Source organism: Lissotriton helveticus, chromosome 3_1, assembly GCF_964261635.1.
Source record: "Lissotriton helveticus chromosome 3_1, aLisHel1.1, whole genome shotgun sequence".
Lineage (NCBI taxonomy): Eukaryota > Metazoa > Chordata > Amphibia > Caudata > Salamandridae > Lissotriton > Lissotriton helveticus.
Window position 1 is genome coordinate 1587608485 of NC_136061.1, and position 18885 is coordinate 1587627369.

General features: G+C 43.3%; 1 protein-coding gene across 1 annotated transcript in view; it reads right to left on the reverse strand.

Moving 5' to 3' along the window:
* The window catches only part of TMPRSS5 (transmembrane serine protease 5), a 179870-nt gene extending 162513 nt beyond the window's left edge, over positions 1 to 17357 (reverse strand). Inside the window, exons 1-2 of the mRNA XM_078683973.1 lie at positions 17136 to 17357; positions 10338 to 10470 (exon numbers count right to left, since the gene is read on the reverse strand). Of these exons, the coding sequence (XP_078540099.1) occupies positions 10338 to 10470; positions 17136 to 17138 (136 nt within the window). The 5' untranslated portion in view covers positions 17139 to 17357. The remainder of the gene's footprint in view (positions 1 to 10337; positions 10471 to 17135) is intronic.
* Between the last annotated feature and the right edge of the window lie 1528 nt (positions 17358 to 18885).

The following is an 18885-nucleotide window of genomic DNA, read 5'->3' on the forward strand; positions in this document are numbered from 1 at the left end:
GTAATTAAAGCCTACCGAGTAACAACACTGTAACAGGGGTTGTCCTAATGGGAGGTAAAATGAGACAATGCGGTACTAAGGAGGGACTACTAAGCCTATTGACCAATGAAAAGACACAGTGTACAGTGGACAATGACGCAAGCCAATGAAATATATGGGCAGACAGTGGGCGGAGCTTCAAGACCATACCTGAATACAGCATTTCTCGCAGCGCATGCACTTCCCATGCTCAACCTAAATGGAGAACACATGCAACATGGAAAGCCTTCAAAAACTATTCCATCTATATATAGCAATGTAAGCTCGTGGCTGTTGGTCCCTAAATGGCTCCAGAACAGAGTGCCTGCTAGTATGTCACATGGCAGAGAAAAAAAATGTTAAACTTCTAGTTATGTTCTGTGCCGACCCAAAATCCCCAACATCCTATCTATTTAAAGGTCAGTTCACACCACAGAATCTACACATTCATCAGTTTTGAGGTCAATCTCTACACTTCTGAACGCACTTTAAAATAGTACCATGCATCTGCTTTGGTTTCATGAAACTAAAGCTTCTCGTCTTCAGAGAAAGCCTCACAATCATAATCTTGCTTCACATGCTCCGTCATTTATCCAAACAGTAACTACCTAGACTCAAGAAACCAGACCTACAGCATATTTATTTCAAGAACTCAGAAGCAAAACCCAAATATGTAGCAATCCCCAGGCTTCTGCTGACAATGTGCTATGCTTTCAAATATCTATATGTTGGTATTCCCCCTCAATATCGAAGCTAGATTATCGAGGTATTCAAATATCGAGGCCAAAATATTGAATCCAAAATATTCAAAGGTAAGTTTAAGTGTAGATTTTCTACACCTAACTCCACAAATATGTATCTTGACAATATAAATCTATATCTTCATTGCATGTATGTGTGGAGCTCGGAACAGCACATCTGTACTTCCTCTGTATACTTACTTTTCAATATTATTGTCTTCAATATTTTGTCCACAAAATTCTTGCATCTCAATATTCTTAGCCTCAATATTTACTGGTAAGTTCTATATGTTATATTCCAAGCAGTGCATGTGCAACACATCTCATAACTTGCACACCAATTCACTGTTGTGGGGCAAGCTTCTTCTTCCAGAGAACATGCTTCCTCACTCTCCTATACCCTAAACTTTTGAAATGATTCGGAGTTCAGGCCAAGCTACAGAATAAGATAAGCCTAAACATTCCAAATCCAATTCATTGAAGATATAGGACAATATTTATTGCCAAATCACCATAATGCGCTGCAAGGCATGACAATATAGTGCATTCCTGCCTTTGCCCCTGCACATGCGACCTTTTGGCTGCCTAGAGATTTTTTCTGTGCAGGAAGGGGAACCTTACGGCACAAAATCAATCCCCTGAGGCATTTTTCTGCACACATAGAAAAAAGAAACAACGAGAAGAGAAAAAAATATTTCTCTTGGTTATGCCTCGCCTGGTGGAGGCATAGGTTTTGGTACATTCTCAGGCCAGACACTTCTGATAAAGCTAGGAATGTATCAAAATCAATTGATGTTGTGTGGGACCACCTCCGCAATGCCCATAGAAACGCCTCCCTGGTGCAGAATAATGCTACACAGCGCTTTGCGCTGCATTGCAATACTCAAGATTTATGAAGCCACTCAGGGCCACATCTCATTTTTAATTTGCATCGCTCTTGCACCAAGTTACATGGTGAAGAATTGATGCAAAGGGGCTCGTAAATATGCCCCAAAGTTCTTTTGTAGGAATTACCTAATGTCCCTCTGGTGCAAGTCTCACTCATAACTTCCAAACTCTCCTTTACTCATACTATCCCTCCTCTAGCAAGCACAACGTAATCTTTAACACATAAGAGCTAAAATAGCCCCTGTCAAACCCATAGTCTCACAACTAATGTGCAGTGCATTTACACCCTCCAAGTACTTACACTGTAAAAGGTAAGTCAGCCACCTGACTAAGGACTGTGACAGAAACTGGGATCGTGTGGTTCAAACTACGTGGAATCCTTTTGCTTATTTTCTTCTGATAAATAGAGAAAGAGGCATCAAAATGCTCGGGTTTAGACAAATTTATGTATTGGGGCATGGTTCCATCAACTCTACCATCACTCTTTTGAAAATCAGACTAAACTCTTATCTCATTGAAAGAGAGCTGAGTTTGTCACTCGCTGGGTTACTTAGATGACTATATATGTATAAAAAAGAACTAGCTACTTATGACTTGTATGGAACTCTGAAAGGTCATGTACAGTGGCACCGATTGGGTGTCTTCATGAAGCCCTCACCCACCAACCTAGTTGGTGGCATGCTTCATCATCGGGCCCACCCAGTGACACCTAATGTGTCCCGGGTGTGCTTTGACGCCTGATTACAGCGGAGCAGGTATTTTACTGAGAGTGCAGTGTAGTGAGAAAGGTGAAATGAAATTAAAACGGCTTGGCAGGAGTCCCAGTGCCCGAGGGCTAAATTACATTTTAATAAATGGGCTCCTGTCAGCGGTTAAAAACAAGGCAAGGTGGATGTGATGGTGGTGAATTACGACCTCCTACATCCGGTGTGGGTCGACATGTTTCAGCCAGTGCCTTCTTTTAATCTGGCTTTCCTCAGGACCGTTTATAAGTGTTGGTGCAAGTTGAAAGTTACATATTTAAGTGAATATCACAGACTATGTGTCGCACTCACTAAGGTGCTATAAGTGTTAAAGGGGGGGGATTCCCTCCTCAAGCATACCTGGACATACAACATTAATGACAAAGACACGACATATATAGAGACAGTTTAGCACTTTAGCACTTTGCACAAGTCAAATAAATATTATAAATATAAATATTATAAAATTGCCGTTTATAAGTGCTGGATGTTGGGGTTTACAAGTGGCAAAGGTGTAACAGTACTGGTGGTACTGTTAGTGGTGATAATCGGTTTCTAAATGTTGTGGTACCGCTAGAAAACGAACAGCTCACACATATTATGTGGAGAGGGGCGTAAGGTTAAGTGATCTCACGCTGACGATTGGCCTGCGGTGCTTCCAGGAGTGAGTCGGCAAAGGAAATGACCCTGGAATACAAACGTGGGACCACTGGTATGAGAGGGACCTGTATGGGAAGACACGCTTACCAGGGCGTAGTGTAGGTAGAGCAGCGTACTCACAACAGTCTTGGTCAGGACCTGCGGGATACCTGAGTGCCGTCCTCGTACTCCGGTACCTGTTCGGAGGTTGTGGTCTGCTTTTATGAGTGGTTCAATTGTCTGCACCTGTATGGGAATAGCAATGGAAGAGAGACTCGCCAGGTGGCATGTACGCTGCGCATGCGTGTGGCTGGGACAGCCGGAGGTGTTTGCGCATGCGCGGTTAAGCCGCTTGACTTAGTGGCAAATCCAGAATGTGCTACAAAACATGAGGTTCAGGGAACTTGGGCTTGAGCAGTCCAAGGTTCTCATCTCTTAATGGCTCAGTGTGGGAGCCAGGTGCGCCAGGGATGAGTTGGATGGATCAATGCATACAGTATTACGTTAAGACTGGGGAGCCATCACACGCTGACTCGTAGGACGGAGTGCGGATAATACAGTAGTGTCGATTTAAGATTTTAGTGGTTAAGGGAGTTCCACGGGATAGCGTCGTTGAGGCCATCCTTCTGTGATGAGAGGCAATAGATCCAATGTTGTTCCTTATTGAGGAGTTTTTTCTCGTTGTCTGTCCCATTTTCAGGGAAATGTTCAACGATGGTCCACTGAAAATCATTGGGAGTGTGGTTAAAGCGGAGGAAAAGGTCGGTGAGTTTGCTCACATTTTTCGTGCACCTTATAGTGCTCCTGTGTTCGACCAACCTGGTGCGTACTTTGCGCGTGGTCATACCGATGTATCGTAGACCACAGGTGCATGTCAGCATGTATACTACATTGCGTGAGTTGCAGTTGGTGTGTGACTGTTGGGTCCATGTTTTACCTGGTTCCAGATCCAGTGTTTTTGTGTGCCTGGTGAGATGGCACACACTGCAATCATTGCACGGGTAATGACCTGTCACTCTTGGTAGCCCCCACGTGTTATGGATTGTATTTGCTTCAACTCTGGTCTGTGGTCTAGGACGAGTGGAGACCAGTTGGTCCTTGAGGTTGTTTGCTCTTTTGTACGCAAAACGTGGTTTGTCCCATTCTCTGTTTCCGGAATTGATGATCCTCCAGTTTTTTTTGATAATTCTCGCTACCTTGTTGGATGCCGTGTTGTAGGTGGTGACGCGGGTTATTGGTTGTTCCTGTTTTTCCTTTGTTGTTGTTTCGAGGAGGGCATCTCTGTTTTGGTTCCTTGCTCTTTTGTTAGATTTGACTATGATTGCTTTGGGGTAGCCCCGATCCTCGAGTTTCTGTGCCAAGTTTGAGGCTTGTTTTTTATAGTCTGACACTTTACTGCAGTTCCTGCGTATTCGCAGGAATTGGCTGTATGGGAGGTTCTCCTTGAGAGGTCTGGGGTGAAAGCTCTCGTAGGGAAGTAGGGAGTTCCTCGCCATAAGTGGTGGTGGTGAGGTGCCCTTGATTGGCCGTGATAGTGAGGTCTAGGAAATCAAGTGTGGTCGGGTTGGATGTACTTGTAAATTTCAAGTAGGGGTCTCTGTTGTTAAGCCATATAAGAAAAGCATCGAGCGGCTGGGCAGAGCCTTGCCAGATCACCAGGATATCGTCGATGTAACTGCGCCATTTCTTTATATTGGCAGCAAATGGGTTGGAGTCGGATTTGATGTGGATCTCCTCAAAGTGGTGGACGTATAGTCCCGCTACGCTGGGGCAAAGATGCTGCCCATCGATGTGCCGTTGGTTTGTAAATAGTGGGTGCCCTCGAACTCGAAGTAATTCTCTTTGAGTGCTAGGGTCGCACAATCCAAGATGAATTCTCTGGGCGTGTGATGTGGCCAGGGTGTCTGCATGAGGATGTCTCTCAGGACCTGAATGGTGGCGTCCTGAGGTAAGCTGGTATAAAGACTCTCTATGTCTAACCCAACCAGTAATTTGCCGACCCACTCCTGGAAGCACCGCAGGCCAATCATCAGCGTGAGATCACTTATCCTTACGCCCCTCTCCACATAATATGTGTGAGCTGTTCGTTTTCTAGCATCACCACGACATTTAGAAACCGATTATCACCACTAACAGTACCACCAGTACTGTTACACCTTTGCCGCTTGTAAACCCCAACACGCAGCACTTATAAACGCAATTTTATAATATTTATTTGACTTGTTCAAAGTGCTAAACTGTCTCTATATATGTTGTGTCTTTGTCATTAATGTTGTATGTCTAGGTATGCTTCAGGAGGGAATCCCGCCCCCTTTAACACCTATAGCACCTTAGTGAGTGCGACACATAGTCTGTGACACTCACTTAAATATGTAACTTTTAACTTGCACCAACACTTATAAACGGTCCTGAGGAAATCCAGATTAAAAGAAGGCACTGGCTGAAACATGTCGACCCACACCGGATGTAGGAGGTTGTAATTCACGACCATCACATCCACCTTGCCTTGTTTTTAACCGCTGACAGGAGCCCATTTATTAAAATGTAATTTAGCCCTCGGGCACTGGGACTCCTGCCAAGCCGTTTTAATCTCATTTCACCTTTCTCACTACACTGCACTCTCAGTAAAATACCTGCTCCGCTGTAATCAGGCGTCGAAGCACACCCGGGACACATTAGAAGTCACTGGGTGGGCCCGATGATGAAGCATGCCACCAACTAGGTTGGTGGGTGAGGGCTTCATGAAGACACCCAATCGGTGCCACTGGACATGACCTTTCAGAGTTCCATACAAGTTATAAGTAGCTAGTTATTTTTGATACATATAAATACCCTCGGGGATTCGGACTAGCTAACTGGTCCTGTCTCTCTCTCTTGATACGCTTACTTAGATGACTGACATGAGGGAAGAGGTGTGGTGCCGTAGCCAGGGCAACTGACTCCGTAATCTGGGGATCACGGTTCGATCCCTGGTGGCGGCGTTAGGTTAGCCCGGTGTGACTCTGGGCAATAGCTTGCTTAATCTTCCCGACGGCCCCCAGCGCCTGGAGACCCTTAGAGTGATTGTTCGCGCTTTACAAATGTGGATTATTATTATTACATCAGGATAGGATCAGTATTTATAATTAACTTGTCTCTAAGTTAGGGGATGGCGTTGAGGTTATTTATTGTATTTTTATGGTTTATCTGCATGAATATATTGTATTATGATTGCACAGCTTTCTATTTTTATTTCTATATGCATCTCAAGACAATTTGCACGGTTGTTCTTTCAGAACTACACGAAACACCGTCCTTGTTTCTATAAATTGCTCACACACAACCTCATATCTCTTGTTCTCAGCTTTGCTTTCAAATTGGAATATGAAAGCTGTTTGGCTAATTCAATAAAAGTATCAAAGAAGAGGAGCCCAGCGTTTCCGTGGAACGATGAGGGGGTGGGGGCGGCTAAACAGATTGTAATATTTAGCCCATAATACATCTAAACTACACATTTAAATGACATCACAGAACGCAACATCACAGGACGTTTCTGTATTTCCCTTGAGATGCCAGGAAAATCGAGCACACATATGCAAGATGGCTTAACTTAGTTAAGAGGTCGACTCCAAAGTCTGTGTGACATGTAGGTCACAAGGTCAAATCCCAGCAGGGCAGGGGGTTCTTCCCTTCATCCTTCTGATTGAGTACCATTAAAGTGGGTAATACTATGTCCTGTTACGCTGCAGTATAACAAATGTGAGGCATTACAGCAGCAAGAGCTATAAAAGGACATTATTATAATGTCAGTTTCTGTAGCCTCATGTTGGTGTCTTTGATCCTATGGCCGCAACCACTGGTCGTTTTCTGTCTCCTTGGCACCTTGCTTTTCTTCCGACTCCATCTATGCCTCTATAATCTCCTGTTTGCCTATGCCACTCCTCAATTTTTAGGTCTCGGTCTGATCCAGCGCATGCTGGTCTGGCCGAGATATTTAGTAGGCTGCTTGGGAAAGTGCTACTTTCCCGGCGACCAGCTTTATCGCGCGCACAAGCACGCGTGTGAAGTGCTCAGCACCTTTTTGGTTGCGCGCACGCGTGTGCACAACTCGCGTTTAAAAAAATAATGTATTTCTTTGTCGCCCGGCTGCGGGTACAATGATTGTTTAAATTGTCATTTACATGTCTTCACGCATGCCTTGTCTTTTGCGCTACACTTCTGGCACAGCATGGTGAGAGCTCGGAGCACTCTTCTATCCCCCTCACCCAGCGGACCACACTGCTCCGTTTTATGGCTAGAATCGCTGGTTACTTCTAATACTGCTCATTATTGTGCATGGCTTCTCAAGAGGGCTAGAGAGTCGTCTAAACTCAATGCCTTCAAGTAACCCTTCTCCGTCCCTCTCTCCTTGGACGAACTTACGTACATCATTATTTTAACCCCTTGGCTGCTGGGGCTATTCCCCTGCTGTGCTGGGGGGCGGGGGGCGCGCACAGCGCCCCCATGCTCATGACAAGCTCAGCTCGTCATGAGCCACGTGCTCCGGTGCTCATGACAAGCTGAGCTCGTGACGATCACGCCCGTTTAATGGAACGCTCAGCACAGCAGGGGAATTAGCCCAGCGTGCGAGCGTTCCACGGGCCATGACATGAGCACCGGAGCACCGTGGCTCATGACGAGCTCAGCTCGTCAAGGGCATGGGAGTGGTTAAGGCAGAAAACAAGGTGACGAACATGTTTTGTTGTGAAAGCTATAACATTGTTCACTACTGTCATCTAGTGGATTTTAATAGTGTAGGCAGAGCAAGTAAAATGTTTCTGGGTGCAATGTAGTTAGGCACACACTTTGAAACAAGTGTTTAACGGGGTCCACTTTTCATGTTCATTGCTGCATTCATTCAGGAAATTAAAGTTGTACTAATGAGGCAAAACCTTTGCCAAGGCAGTAGTATTACCGTTCCTAGCTGAAGAAAGGACTGGGACAGAATTTTATCGGCCAAATGAGAAAGTCTTGACGCATTTTTTCAGACTCAAACATGGTGGAAATAATGATTTCTTCTTTGTCATAAAAACTTTTGCTTTATTATTGTCCAAATGTATTCACACCGCAGGCAGTGTTTGCAAAACAGCAGGCATTTCAAGATGTCGCTTGGAGTGCAGGGAAACCCCATTTTATTTCCCTTTTTATCGTCTAATCATGCATTGTGTCGTACAGTGCCACCTATGGAGATGCTTACAATATACACATGATGCAAAATACTGTCCTGCTGGTCAGTTTATTAATGGGGAGTGGTGCACCTAGAAGCGCATGGTGCCGACACAGTGCATACTTAAAACTGAAGTCCAGTTCTAACACATAACTGGGATAGATACCTAGAATAATAGAGGACCTTTAATACAAGAAATGTGCATGTCTGCTTTGTGCTGTGTTCACCACTGTATATTCTATACACATTATGTAAGCTTGGGGAATTAGATGGGTTTATGTCCCTGTGCTTTCATGCAAGACAAAATAATTATTTGTTGTGTTGTTGTTGTAGCATTTTCAACAGGAAGTTGTTAATGTATATACTTTTACAGAAAGTAAAGCGAATGTGCCTTTCCTTGTCAGGTAATGTAGTCAGCTTGCAGCATAAGTTAATCATTTTGTTGTCACTGCATAATGGGTATAAAGATTGAAGGGAAAAAAAGTGGATGGTATAAAGATTTTTTATGGTATGATCAAACATGAAAAAATTGAATTTTTGGGGATGTGTCAATTCGAGTAACTTTTGACAAAACACACTTACTGTTTTTTTTTAAACAATCTGTATTGCATACAAAAATAGTTTAACACTAACATCTGTACAAAGGGTCACCTGCTCATTACATGTTCAAGGTAAAGCAAACTTCAGTAAGCTCGCCACTTGGTGATGGGAGGGAAACTGCAACACACCTGTTAACCAGCACAATATCCTTGTACAAATACAACATCAACTGTTGCATGGCTAAACACTTATAAGGTCCCAAAAGCGAGACCTATTGGCTATGCCAATGCTTGTTTCTATCAGCCAGTACTTGGTCTGGCCTAGGCAGTAGCGGCTCCTCCGTTAAGACGGAGGAGTGTCACCCCACTGCTTTCCAGCAGTGTAAGGAAAAATAATAATGATACTAACTCAAAGTTATTATCATTTTATATTTAACTGTTGCAGGCACGGCAGCTTTGCCAGGCGGGGCGGCTCTGCTGACAGAGCAGAGGTGGGAGGAGTGGTTGTCACTCCCGAAGTGCACATGAATGCGCACTTAGCATGTTTTCCACCCAGGCTGCATAACAGCCTTTGTGTAGAACATGCCCAGGCTCCCTGTCCACATCTGAGCACCAAACCATGGTGCTCAAACCAATCACAACGCCCCGGCCTCCCCGCCCCACCACCAACGATCAATGTTAGCCGCCACTGGACCTAGGGTTCCCACCCAACTCCCCCAACTAAATGTGTTCCCTTTTCTTCTTCCTCAAGACTTGCTAAGTGGATCTATGTTAGAAAAAGATGAGAGGTAGCATTCTTAAAATCAATGTAGAGGACCGAAGAGGGAGAGATGGGACAAAGGGGGACCGAAGGGGAAAGGAAGATAAAGGTTTATCAGAATCAAGGCTAGGGGATAGGACTGACTAGAAGGGGGAATACTTCAGGGATATTTATTTTTACATTGACTATACGAATTATTCAGTGCCACTCTGGGACAGATAAAGCAAATTGAAGTGACTGGAGAAGGGTCACCGGTGACATGTTGGACACATTTAGTTTAGGGAGATGGTTAGACATGTTTACAATGGTTTTGACTGATATATTCTTTTGACACTCTCATTACCTAGATGATGCTCTGACCCATAAAGGTTTACAGTCAAAAATTCTATGCCTTTTCTAGACCACTGCTGAAGTAAAGGCCCACACTTTATACTAAGAGTTGCTTGAATTTTGCGGCTGAAGCATTGTCTGCATAATTATGGATGTTCCACATTTGTGACATAACCCATCATCTGCTGCATAATCTTCAGATTTTAACAAAAAAATATTTTTGATCAAATAGGTCAAAAGTTACTAAAAACATGGCTATGCGTGTTGTCACACAGTGGACAGCCCTTCACAAAGGTTGACTGGTCCCCTCTCTGCTGCTTATTGCTGCAATTGGCTATTAAATTAAGTTATGGAGAAATACTATCACAAATTGTGACACATTATGCCACATAATGTGCCTTTTCTTACCACATAAGTTAGTGACCCCTGCTGCATAAAGTGGCCCTTCCCTGCCACATGATTCCAGTGGCTCGGTCTAGACTGTATATAGCTCACCTTGTTTTGCGGAGCTATGCGCACAATTTGGTTCATCCAGTCCTTGTGAGGATGCAACATTGGAACTGAAGGTAGGGCTGAGCTCCGCGTTTATGTGCACATCCACAGTGAATTGTGCGACAGGTCCAAGAATCTATGAAAAGCAAATCAGTAGATCAATTTAGCAGGAGTAAACTACTGCAATTACTAATCATCAGGACGTGATCGGAGTACAGATAATACATGTTTACAGTGCTCATATATATATTATGACACGGTTATACATACTTGCATTACACATTAACGTTTGAGGTTCAAAGAGAGGAAGTGATTGCCCCAGAATTACATTTATGCTGAAGATATGATTAAAAAAAAACACATAAGTGCCCACACTCTCTTTGTTTATACTATACTTTTCATACAGACCAAATAAAAAAAGTTCATTAAATCTGGTCAGGTATTTTTATTTATACCTTTCACTTCTATTTTTTAACAAAAACTTTTTATCTAGAGTTTCTTTCTAGGCAAGAAAGGATTACATATGTACAATACACAAAAATCACTATTTACACATCTATAACTATTACATTTAAGACAAAACGAACATTACGCAAATTACAAATGAAGCAAAAAACATCCAAATGACAATAGACAATACAAATTTCTTTTTTTTCAATGTATCCACATCAATTTCATTCAAACTTATACAAAGCAAACGTCAATTAACAAGAGCAACAAAACAATTGCCTATTTTTCATAACACTGTATGTGGTATCTGGCTCTTATGGGTGTGCCGACGCGTTTCAGGTTCGGGTAATCAATTCCCAAACCCTCATAAGGCTTTGCTATTTATCTATATAGGATGCAAGAAAACAATAAAGTTTTATTGACAACCTGTACGCCTCATGTCTACCACTACTATTTGATTCGTAAAGACTTGTACCTGGTTGTTTTCTGATCAGGCGGGAGATGTATTTCATATTTCTTATTGGGGGCGCGCTACTTGGTGAGTCTCTGAATAAAAAAGAATGAAGCGCGAATTATGTCAGGGTACAGGATGAGGCACAACCTCATATAACAATTAATTTCTAGTGCACCCAAATTACATACCTCCATGTGCACACGGCGGCACCGATGGAGGGGGAGGACAAAGGTGAAGCCGCTCTTTTCGCAGTCCTATTTGAAAAGATGCGGAAAGGCTATTGTAATGCCTGGAAACGGTGTGTATATTATTGCACATTGTGGTCATGAATTAAAAAGTGACACATAGCTTGTGTACTTATCCCGATTTGTTTGGAAAGTATTTTAATCCGGACCTTGGCGGAAGCTGTTCAATCATGCAAGAACTTGTCCAAGTATATAAAAAACGTATTTAGGCATTCAATCTCAAAAGACGCTTAAATCAACAGCGTTGAATAGACACATCTTTTTGAGGAAGCTGGCATACCTGTTCTGTAAATTAACAGGCTGCTCTTTTCCCCTTCAAACTTCCTAACGACCCGGTCTGGGCCATGTCTGGAAATGACTCTCTCTCTCAGGAACTCTGTGTAAAAACAACAACAAGGTCAGCATGCTGTCATCCATGCATATTTTAGTGCCGAAAAATGTATTGAGGCGATTGTTGCATCGTCTCAGCGCTTACCTTAATATCTCATGCTGTGTGCAGTCTCGCAAACACCCTCTGGCTCGCCTGAATGATAGCGGCGGCCATGTTGGGTTGCATATAAGCCGGGCATATACTGCAAGGCATTATGGGAGCCGTAGTTCGAAACAAAAATGATTTTTTTTTATATATTATCTTTAGATGTATTATTCTCTAGATTACAAAAGAATAATCTTGGCACAGGTCTTGATTGTAAAAACAACTATCTGAGTAATCGTCAGAGTTTATTCAATTGAACACCAATCTGTATAGTTAGAGAATAATAACGTGTTCTAAGTGTGTGGCACTATTCATGGTTCTTACATGTTGTCAATAAAGACATTCCAGCGCTTTGTGTATATTAATGGGGGTTACCTCTTTATGCATGTCTGCTCAGTTAGTTACATAAGTTCGGCACAATAACTGTTATGATGGATCCACCTTCTCAGATTCTAGACAATTCTGGCATACTATTGAGACCAGTTAATGTACTATTAAACTTCAGGATAAGGTATGCTTCCTTCTGTAGTAACACCTTGTCAACATCAGCGGGGCGCTGTACATTACTCATTGTGAAAAGTACTGACCACTTGAAATCATTCTCATTGTGAGATTTTTCTACAAAATGCTCAACCATAGGGGCATTTAGTACCTTCTTTTTAATACGCGACCTGTGTTGGCTTATGCGTAGATTTACCTGTTGGTTTGTTTTTCCGATATAGATCTTTTTGCATGGACAAATTATTACGTATATTACATTTTTTTGTCCTGCAATTGGAAAAGCCAAAGTGTTTCCACTTTACATCCTGATGTTGGAATTCATTACCTTCAATGGTGTTTGGACATGCGACACAATTGCCGCATCTATGGTGGCCCTCCACCGGTTTCATGTTCCAAAGTGACAATAGATCATGTTTAGATTTGGGCTTTTTTAGGTCCGCTCTCACAATTTGTTGGCCTATGCTTTGGTTCTTTTTGTATGCAAAAATAGGACGGGGTAAAGGACATTCAAGCCCTTCAAATAGATGCCAATTTTTAAGCACTGCTTGTCTCATCTTATGTGTGTCTGGTCCGAACGTAGTCACACATACCAAGCGGTCTAGCTCTTTCTTTTCTCTAGTTTGTAGAAGGCACTCGCATGGCGTGAACCGGGCTCTTTTATGGGAATGCTTTAGAAGTTTCTTCGGATAGCCCCTATATTTCATCTCTTCGCAAAATATCATAATCACCTATCTCTGTACAATTTCTGCGTATCCGCAATAGTTGGCCATAGGGCAAAATTTGCCTTCAAGTTTCTAGGGTAGTGGCTTTTATGGTGCTGGATGGTGTTCTTATCGGTTGCCTTTCTGTATAATGAAGCTTTCAAAATACCCTCGGCACAGGTCAATTCCACGTCCAAAAATGTCATTCTGGTTGTGCTTGCTTCCATCGAAAACTTGATGTCAATATATCTGGCATTAATCCATCCGTGGAACGCCAACAGGTCGGTCTGGCTCCCCTGCCACAGGAGCCAGACGTTGTCTATATAGCGAAACCACTTGATGATATTCCCAGAGTATGGATTGTTACTGTCCACAAATTTTGCTTCATATTGTGCCATGTAGAGCACTGCCATTTCTGGGGCATAAGGACACCCCATGTCAGTGCCCTTGACTTGCATATAAAACTGATCATTGAATGAAAAATAGTTCTTTTTCAAGGCTATTTCAGCGAGTCTCAAAATGAAAGACGTAGGCACCCTGGACAGGTTCTTGCATGATTGAACAGCTTCCGCCAAGGTGCGGATTAAAATACTTTCCAAACAAATCGGGATAAGTACACGAGGTATGTGTCACTTTTTAATTCATGACCACAATGTGCAGTAATATACACACCGTTTCCAGGCATTAAAATAGCGTTTCCCCATCTTTCCAAATAGGACTGCGAAAAGAGCGGCTTCACCTTTGTCCTCCCCCTCCATCGGCGCACCGGGTGCACATGGAGGTATGTAATTTGGGTGCACTAGAAATTAATTGTTATGAGAGGTTGTGCCTCATCCTGTACCCTGACATGATTTGCGCTTCATTCTTTTTTATTCAGAGACTCACCAAGTAGCTCGCCCCCAATAAGAAATATGAAATACATCTCCCGCCTGATCAGAAAACAACCAGGTACAAGTCTTTATGAATCAAATCGTAGTGGTAGACAAGAGGCGTACAGGTTGTCAATAAAACTTTATTGTTTTCTTGCATCCTATATAGATAAATAATAAAGCCCTGATGAGGGTTTGGGAATTGATTACCCGAACCTGAAACGCGTCGGCACACCCACAAGACACAGATACCACATAACAGTGTTATGAAAAATAGGCAATTGTTTTGTTGCTCTTGTTAATTGACGTTTGCTTTGTATAGGTTTGAATGAAATTGACCTGGATACATTGAAAAAAAAGAAATTTGTATTGTCTATTGTCATTTGGATGTTTTTTGCCTCAATTGTAATTTGCGCAATGTTCGTTTTGTCTTAAATGTAATAGTTATAGATGTGTAAATAGTGATTTTTGTGTATTGTACATATGTAATCCTTTCTTGCCCAGAAAGAAACTCTAGATAAAAAGTTTTTGTTAAAAAATAGAAGTGAAAGGTATAAATAAAAATACCTGACCAGATTTAATGAACTTTTTTATTTGGTCCGTATGAAAAGTATAGTATAAACAAAGAGAGTGTGGGCACTTATGTGTTTTTTTTTATATAGTTATAACGGTCCAGCCCACCCTCAGTTCCGACTAAGGACCTAACTCCTTTGTGTAAAGAAGATATGATTCAAGCGGAGTTCTCCAGAGCTCACATCAGCAACGTAGCTACTATTCCTCATCTTATAAATAAATAATATATTTTATTATTTATCTCAGTTGTTTTCATGTTTACCTCGACCCTTCTTTTTATTCCTTACACACAGGGACCATATCATACAAGTGCCCTGGGGACGCAACAGGAGTTTGTGCCCGCTTTGCGTGCCCCTCGGGGCACTTGGTATGACATAAGGGGTTGCAGACGCTTGTGCGTCCTCTTCTCAAATACTTAAAGCGCTGGCACACATATAGAGCCAGTGCTATCCTCAGAGGGCATTCCCTCATTTGCATGGGGTGTGGCCCTTTTAAAAGGTGCGCCGCTGCAATCAAGGAAAATGTGCCATATTAGGCTGAATGCGCTGCCCCCAGGCCAGAACTCATGCTGCCATGGGAGCAGAGCATTCACGTGAACGATGGAGCAGCTGCTTTGAAGCAGCTCCGTGTTTTCACAGTGCAAGTGGCAACCTGCTGGCACTTTTACAGGGGATTAGAGATCCCCTTGCAGGCGGATGCAGTGAGTGACTGCACCGCCTATAAGGGAATGTCTGGGGGGTCCATGGGACCCGCTATCTCCCACCAGAGGGCTGTGATCAGGGGGCGTATTGACAGTGCGCCTCCAGAGAGCTTCCTTACCTCTGCGCTCGCATCTCTAATATGACGCAGGCACAGAGGCTCCAGGAGTCTCTCATTTACATGGACGCCCTCCTGAGTAAGCATTGGTGCTGCATGTGCACCAGCGCTTTTGGTATTACAGAAGGGGATGCACAAGCATCTGCGGTCCCTTCTGTAGTACCAAAGTGCCCTGGGGGTGCACAAAACGGGTGCAAACGCCTGTTGCGCCCCGGGTCAATTCTATAATACGGCCCCTGGAGGGAGGCAAGGGGGTCACATGGACCCTCCAGACATCCCCTTGCAGGCAGGTGCAGTCACTCACTGCACCCGCCTGCAAGCGTATCTCTATTCCCCCTTCAAAGTGCAGGCGGTTTAAAAAATAGAGCATTTCTAAAAGTAAACACATTTTTTTTGGTTTCAAAAAGTATACATTGCCACAGTAGTCCCTGGCACTGAAGGAAGCAACTTTGTGTGAAGATGTACTCCAGCAGAAAGAGCAGAATATTGTCACTCACAGCAAAGTTAGCCAAGAGATGGAGTGGGCTGACCCACTGCCGCATGCCGTATGCTCTAGAAAAATGTGACTGCCGCAACAGCAGATGAAACAAGATGCCTGAAAGCCCCTGTAACTATGACTATTATATATAAGCAATAGTAAAATCAGGTAATTCACTTGCATGTCCCCTCTTCACTTACATGGACTCCTAGACCAGTCAGTAGTGATAATCACTAGGGGCCTATCTCACAATACCCAGTATAGTATGGCATACACTAAAGAGGTGAGAACATCCCAGCAACGTTGAACTCTCCATCTGACATCATCACGTAAATCACAAGAGAATACTAGTGATGCTTAGATTACTTACAGACCAACTCAGAGGACGCGCATCCAAATCCGCACTGCACTCAGGATGCGCACGCCCCTCTCTGAGGTAAAACAAGGTTTGTTCCCCTGAATCATATGAGGCGTGTAAATACTCTTCTTTTGGGAGGCGGGGTCTTTGGTTTTTACAGATCTACTCTGAGACAATATATAGTTTGGTCCCATGGTATTTTGAGGCATTAAAACCTGACTCCTGCAAGGGTGGCGAATGCTTTGGTTTCTTACAGGTTAGCAATGAGATAACATAGCGGTTGGTGTCCAACAATTATGTGGCATACAACGTTTGGTTGTTCACAGATCCCATTATAACCTGATACGTACCTTCTTGCTCTGGCATTACAGGTTGAGGCAAATTACCATGTTCATTTCAGTCTGGTAAGTGCTTTTTCGTAAACTTATTCAAAGATGCAAATATGCCTGACTCTCGAAGCATAATGTCCCCCGAAGCCATGAAGCTATTTACAGACCTGCTCTGGGAGACAACATGGCTTGTTTCCCGGAAATGATGTGGCATATGGCTGTGAACGTTTTGTTTATTTACAAGCCCACCGGCCCACTCTGAACAGACAGACAAACAGATCGATCGACCGCACGACGGACGGCTGGCTGGCTGAATGGATAGATGGATAGATTGATTTACAGGCCTACCCTGAGATACAATGTTCATTTCATTTAACAATACACTGCATTCTGGACGTTGTGGTCTTCTTTTAGAGTACGACAACAACAGATTGCAACTGCCTGTAAAAAGTAAGCCCGGACAGGAGAGAGAAGGCAGAGTAACACACGCAGTAATAAATAATGCACATTTCACAGTCTATTTCATCCATTACTTTAAGTAGAAACCCATACCATTTTAGCCTGCTGTCGGAGCCATGGACAGAAGCGAGGTACATGCTGCCGCCCTGCTCTGTGGGGAGAGGCCGCTGCGCGAGGAAGGTGACGAAGGCCCCAGCAAGGTCCTGTTAAATAGGCAGAAAGAGCCCACTGTCACCAGACAAAACAGGGGAGAGGCATCAGCAGCCACGTGAATGGTGCTGTTGTTTCCCTCAGAAGGTCAGAAGACCCGTGGGGCCGGTTCGCCCACCTCTACAATGCGCCTATTGGGCCAAAAGGGATACGTGTCCCTCCCGAAAAAAAAAAGATAGGGGATGGGTCGCCTAGCAACAAGGTCCTTGGTGCCAGATAGCGAACCACTGCCCCTCCCGCACCCCCCTCTGGTTGAAAGGGCAACGTAAACTTCTGTCTGATTAGCTTGCGTGTTTGAACAGATGTGATATTGCGAGTTGTCGAAATGTACAACCTTTCTGAGGCATTTAACCTCATGTATTCTTTGGTCAGAAATAATCACTAGTTTGTAGGATGGAGGAAGGCACCAAAATCAGAAATATAACAAGAACTTCGGAATAAAAGTGACTGGCATTGTATGATTCTATTTTTGTATCCAGTAAAAGAGTAATTTTAAATTACAATCTCTGGAATGTACTACATTCGTCACACTGGAACATGCATTAGAGGCCTATTGAACTTGACAATGCCGACCATGTGCAGCATTTTTTTAGAAATAATATTTTTAAAGTGAGAGGCGCCCGCAAGCAACATCGTTTTACATGTGTGCTTATGCGTGATAACACATGCACGCGCATTCTGAAATGATTATGATTTTTTTTTAATGTACTGCTCTGAGATGGATTGGTACATGTAAACAAGCATTTGCAATGCAATAGGTCTCGCGTTTGAGAGAGTTTAAGCTATTGGCATTGTAAATGACAATGCCTTTTTTGTTGGTTGTTTTTTAAAATATAAATGCCCATAGATTAAACTCCCACAATTTTTTTTATTTTGGCAGAGTTTTTATATAGCGCGAACTAGACCCGAACTGAATCAGCTTTACATAGCACCAGTTACGTTACATTAGGACACGCATTCATTTTAGGCACGGGGAGATTAAGTGATACATAGCACCAGTTATGTTACATTAGGACACGCATTCATTTTAGGCACGGGGAGATTAAGTGATTTGCCCAGGATCACAGGAGGTTTTTGGCATCGTTACCGAGACTCGAACCCTCGAACCCAGATCCCCAGGTCCGAGGTCGAGCGCCCTAGCCGTTAGTCCAACTCCTCTCCCCAAAATCTCCTCCCAAATGCGTGACCTATGGCATTGCCAATGCTTGTAAAAGCACCCCATGCTGCACTTTCACTTTAATGGCAGCCACACCCCTTTCTTTAGACATGGCTCATCTAAAGAAAGGTCTAAAGAAAGGTGTGCGGCCACCTTTAACTGTGAACACAGTGTGGGGCGCTTTTACAAAAAAAACATTTGTTTGACAAGTTGACAAACAAATGATTTTTTTTTTGTAATAGTGCCTGATGCCGTGCTTTCAGTTTTATGGCGGCCGTGTCTCTTTCTTAGACGCGACTTGTCTAAAGAAAGGTACGTGGTCACCATTAAAGTGAAATTGCGGCATGGGGGGGTTTCTACAATAAAAAAGCATTTGTTTGTGAAGTTAACAAACAAATGCTTTTTAATGGTAAAAGCGCCCCATGACCCGCTTTCAGTTTAATGGCGGTGGTGCCCTTTTCCTTAGACGCAGCTCAT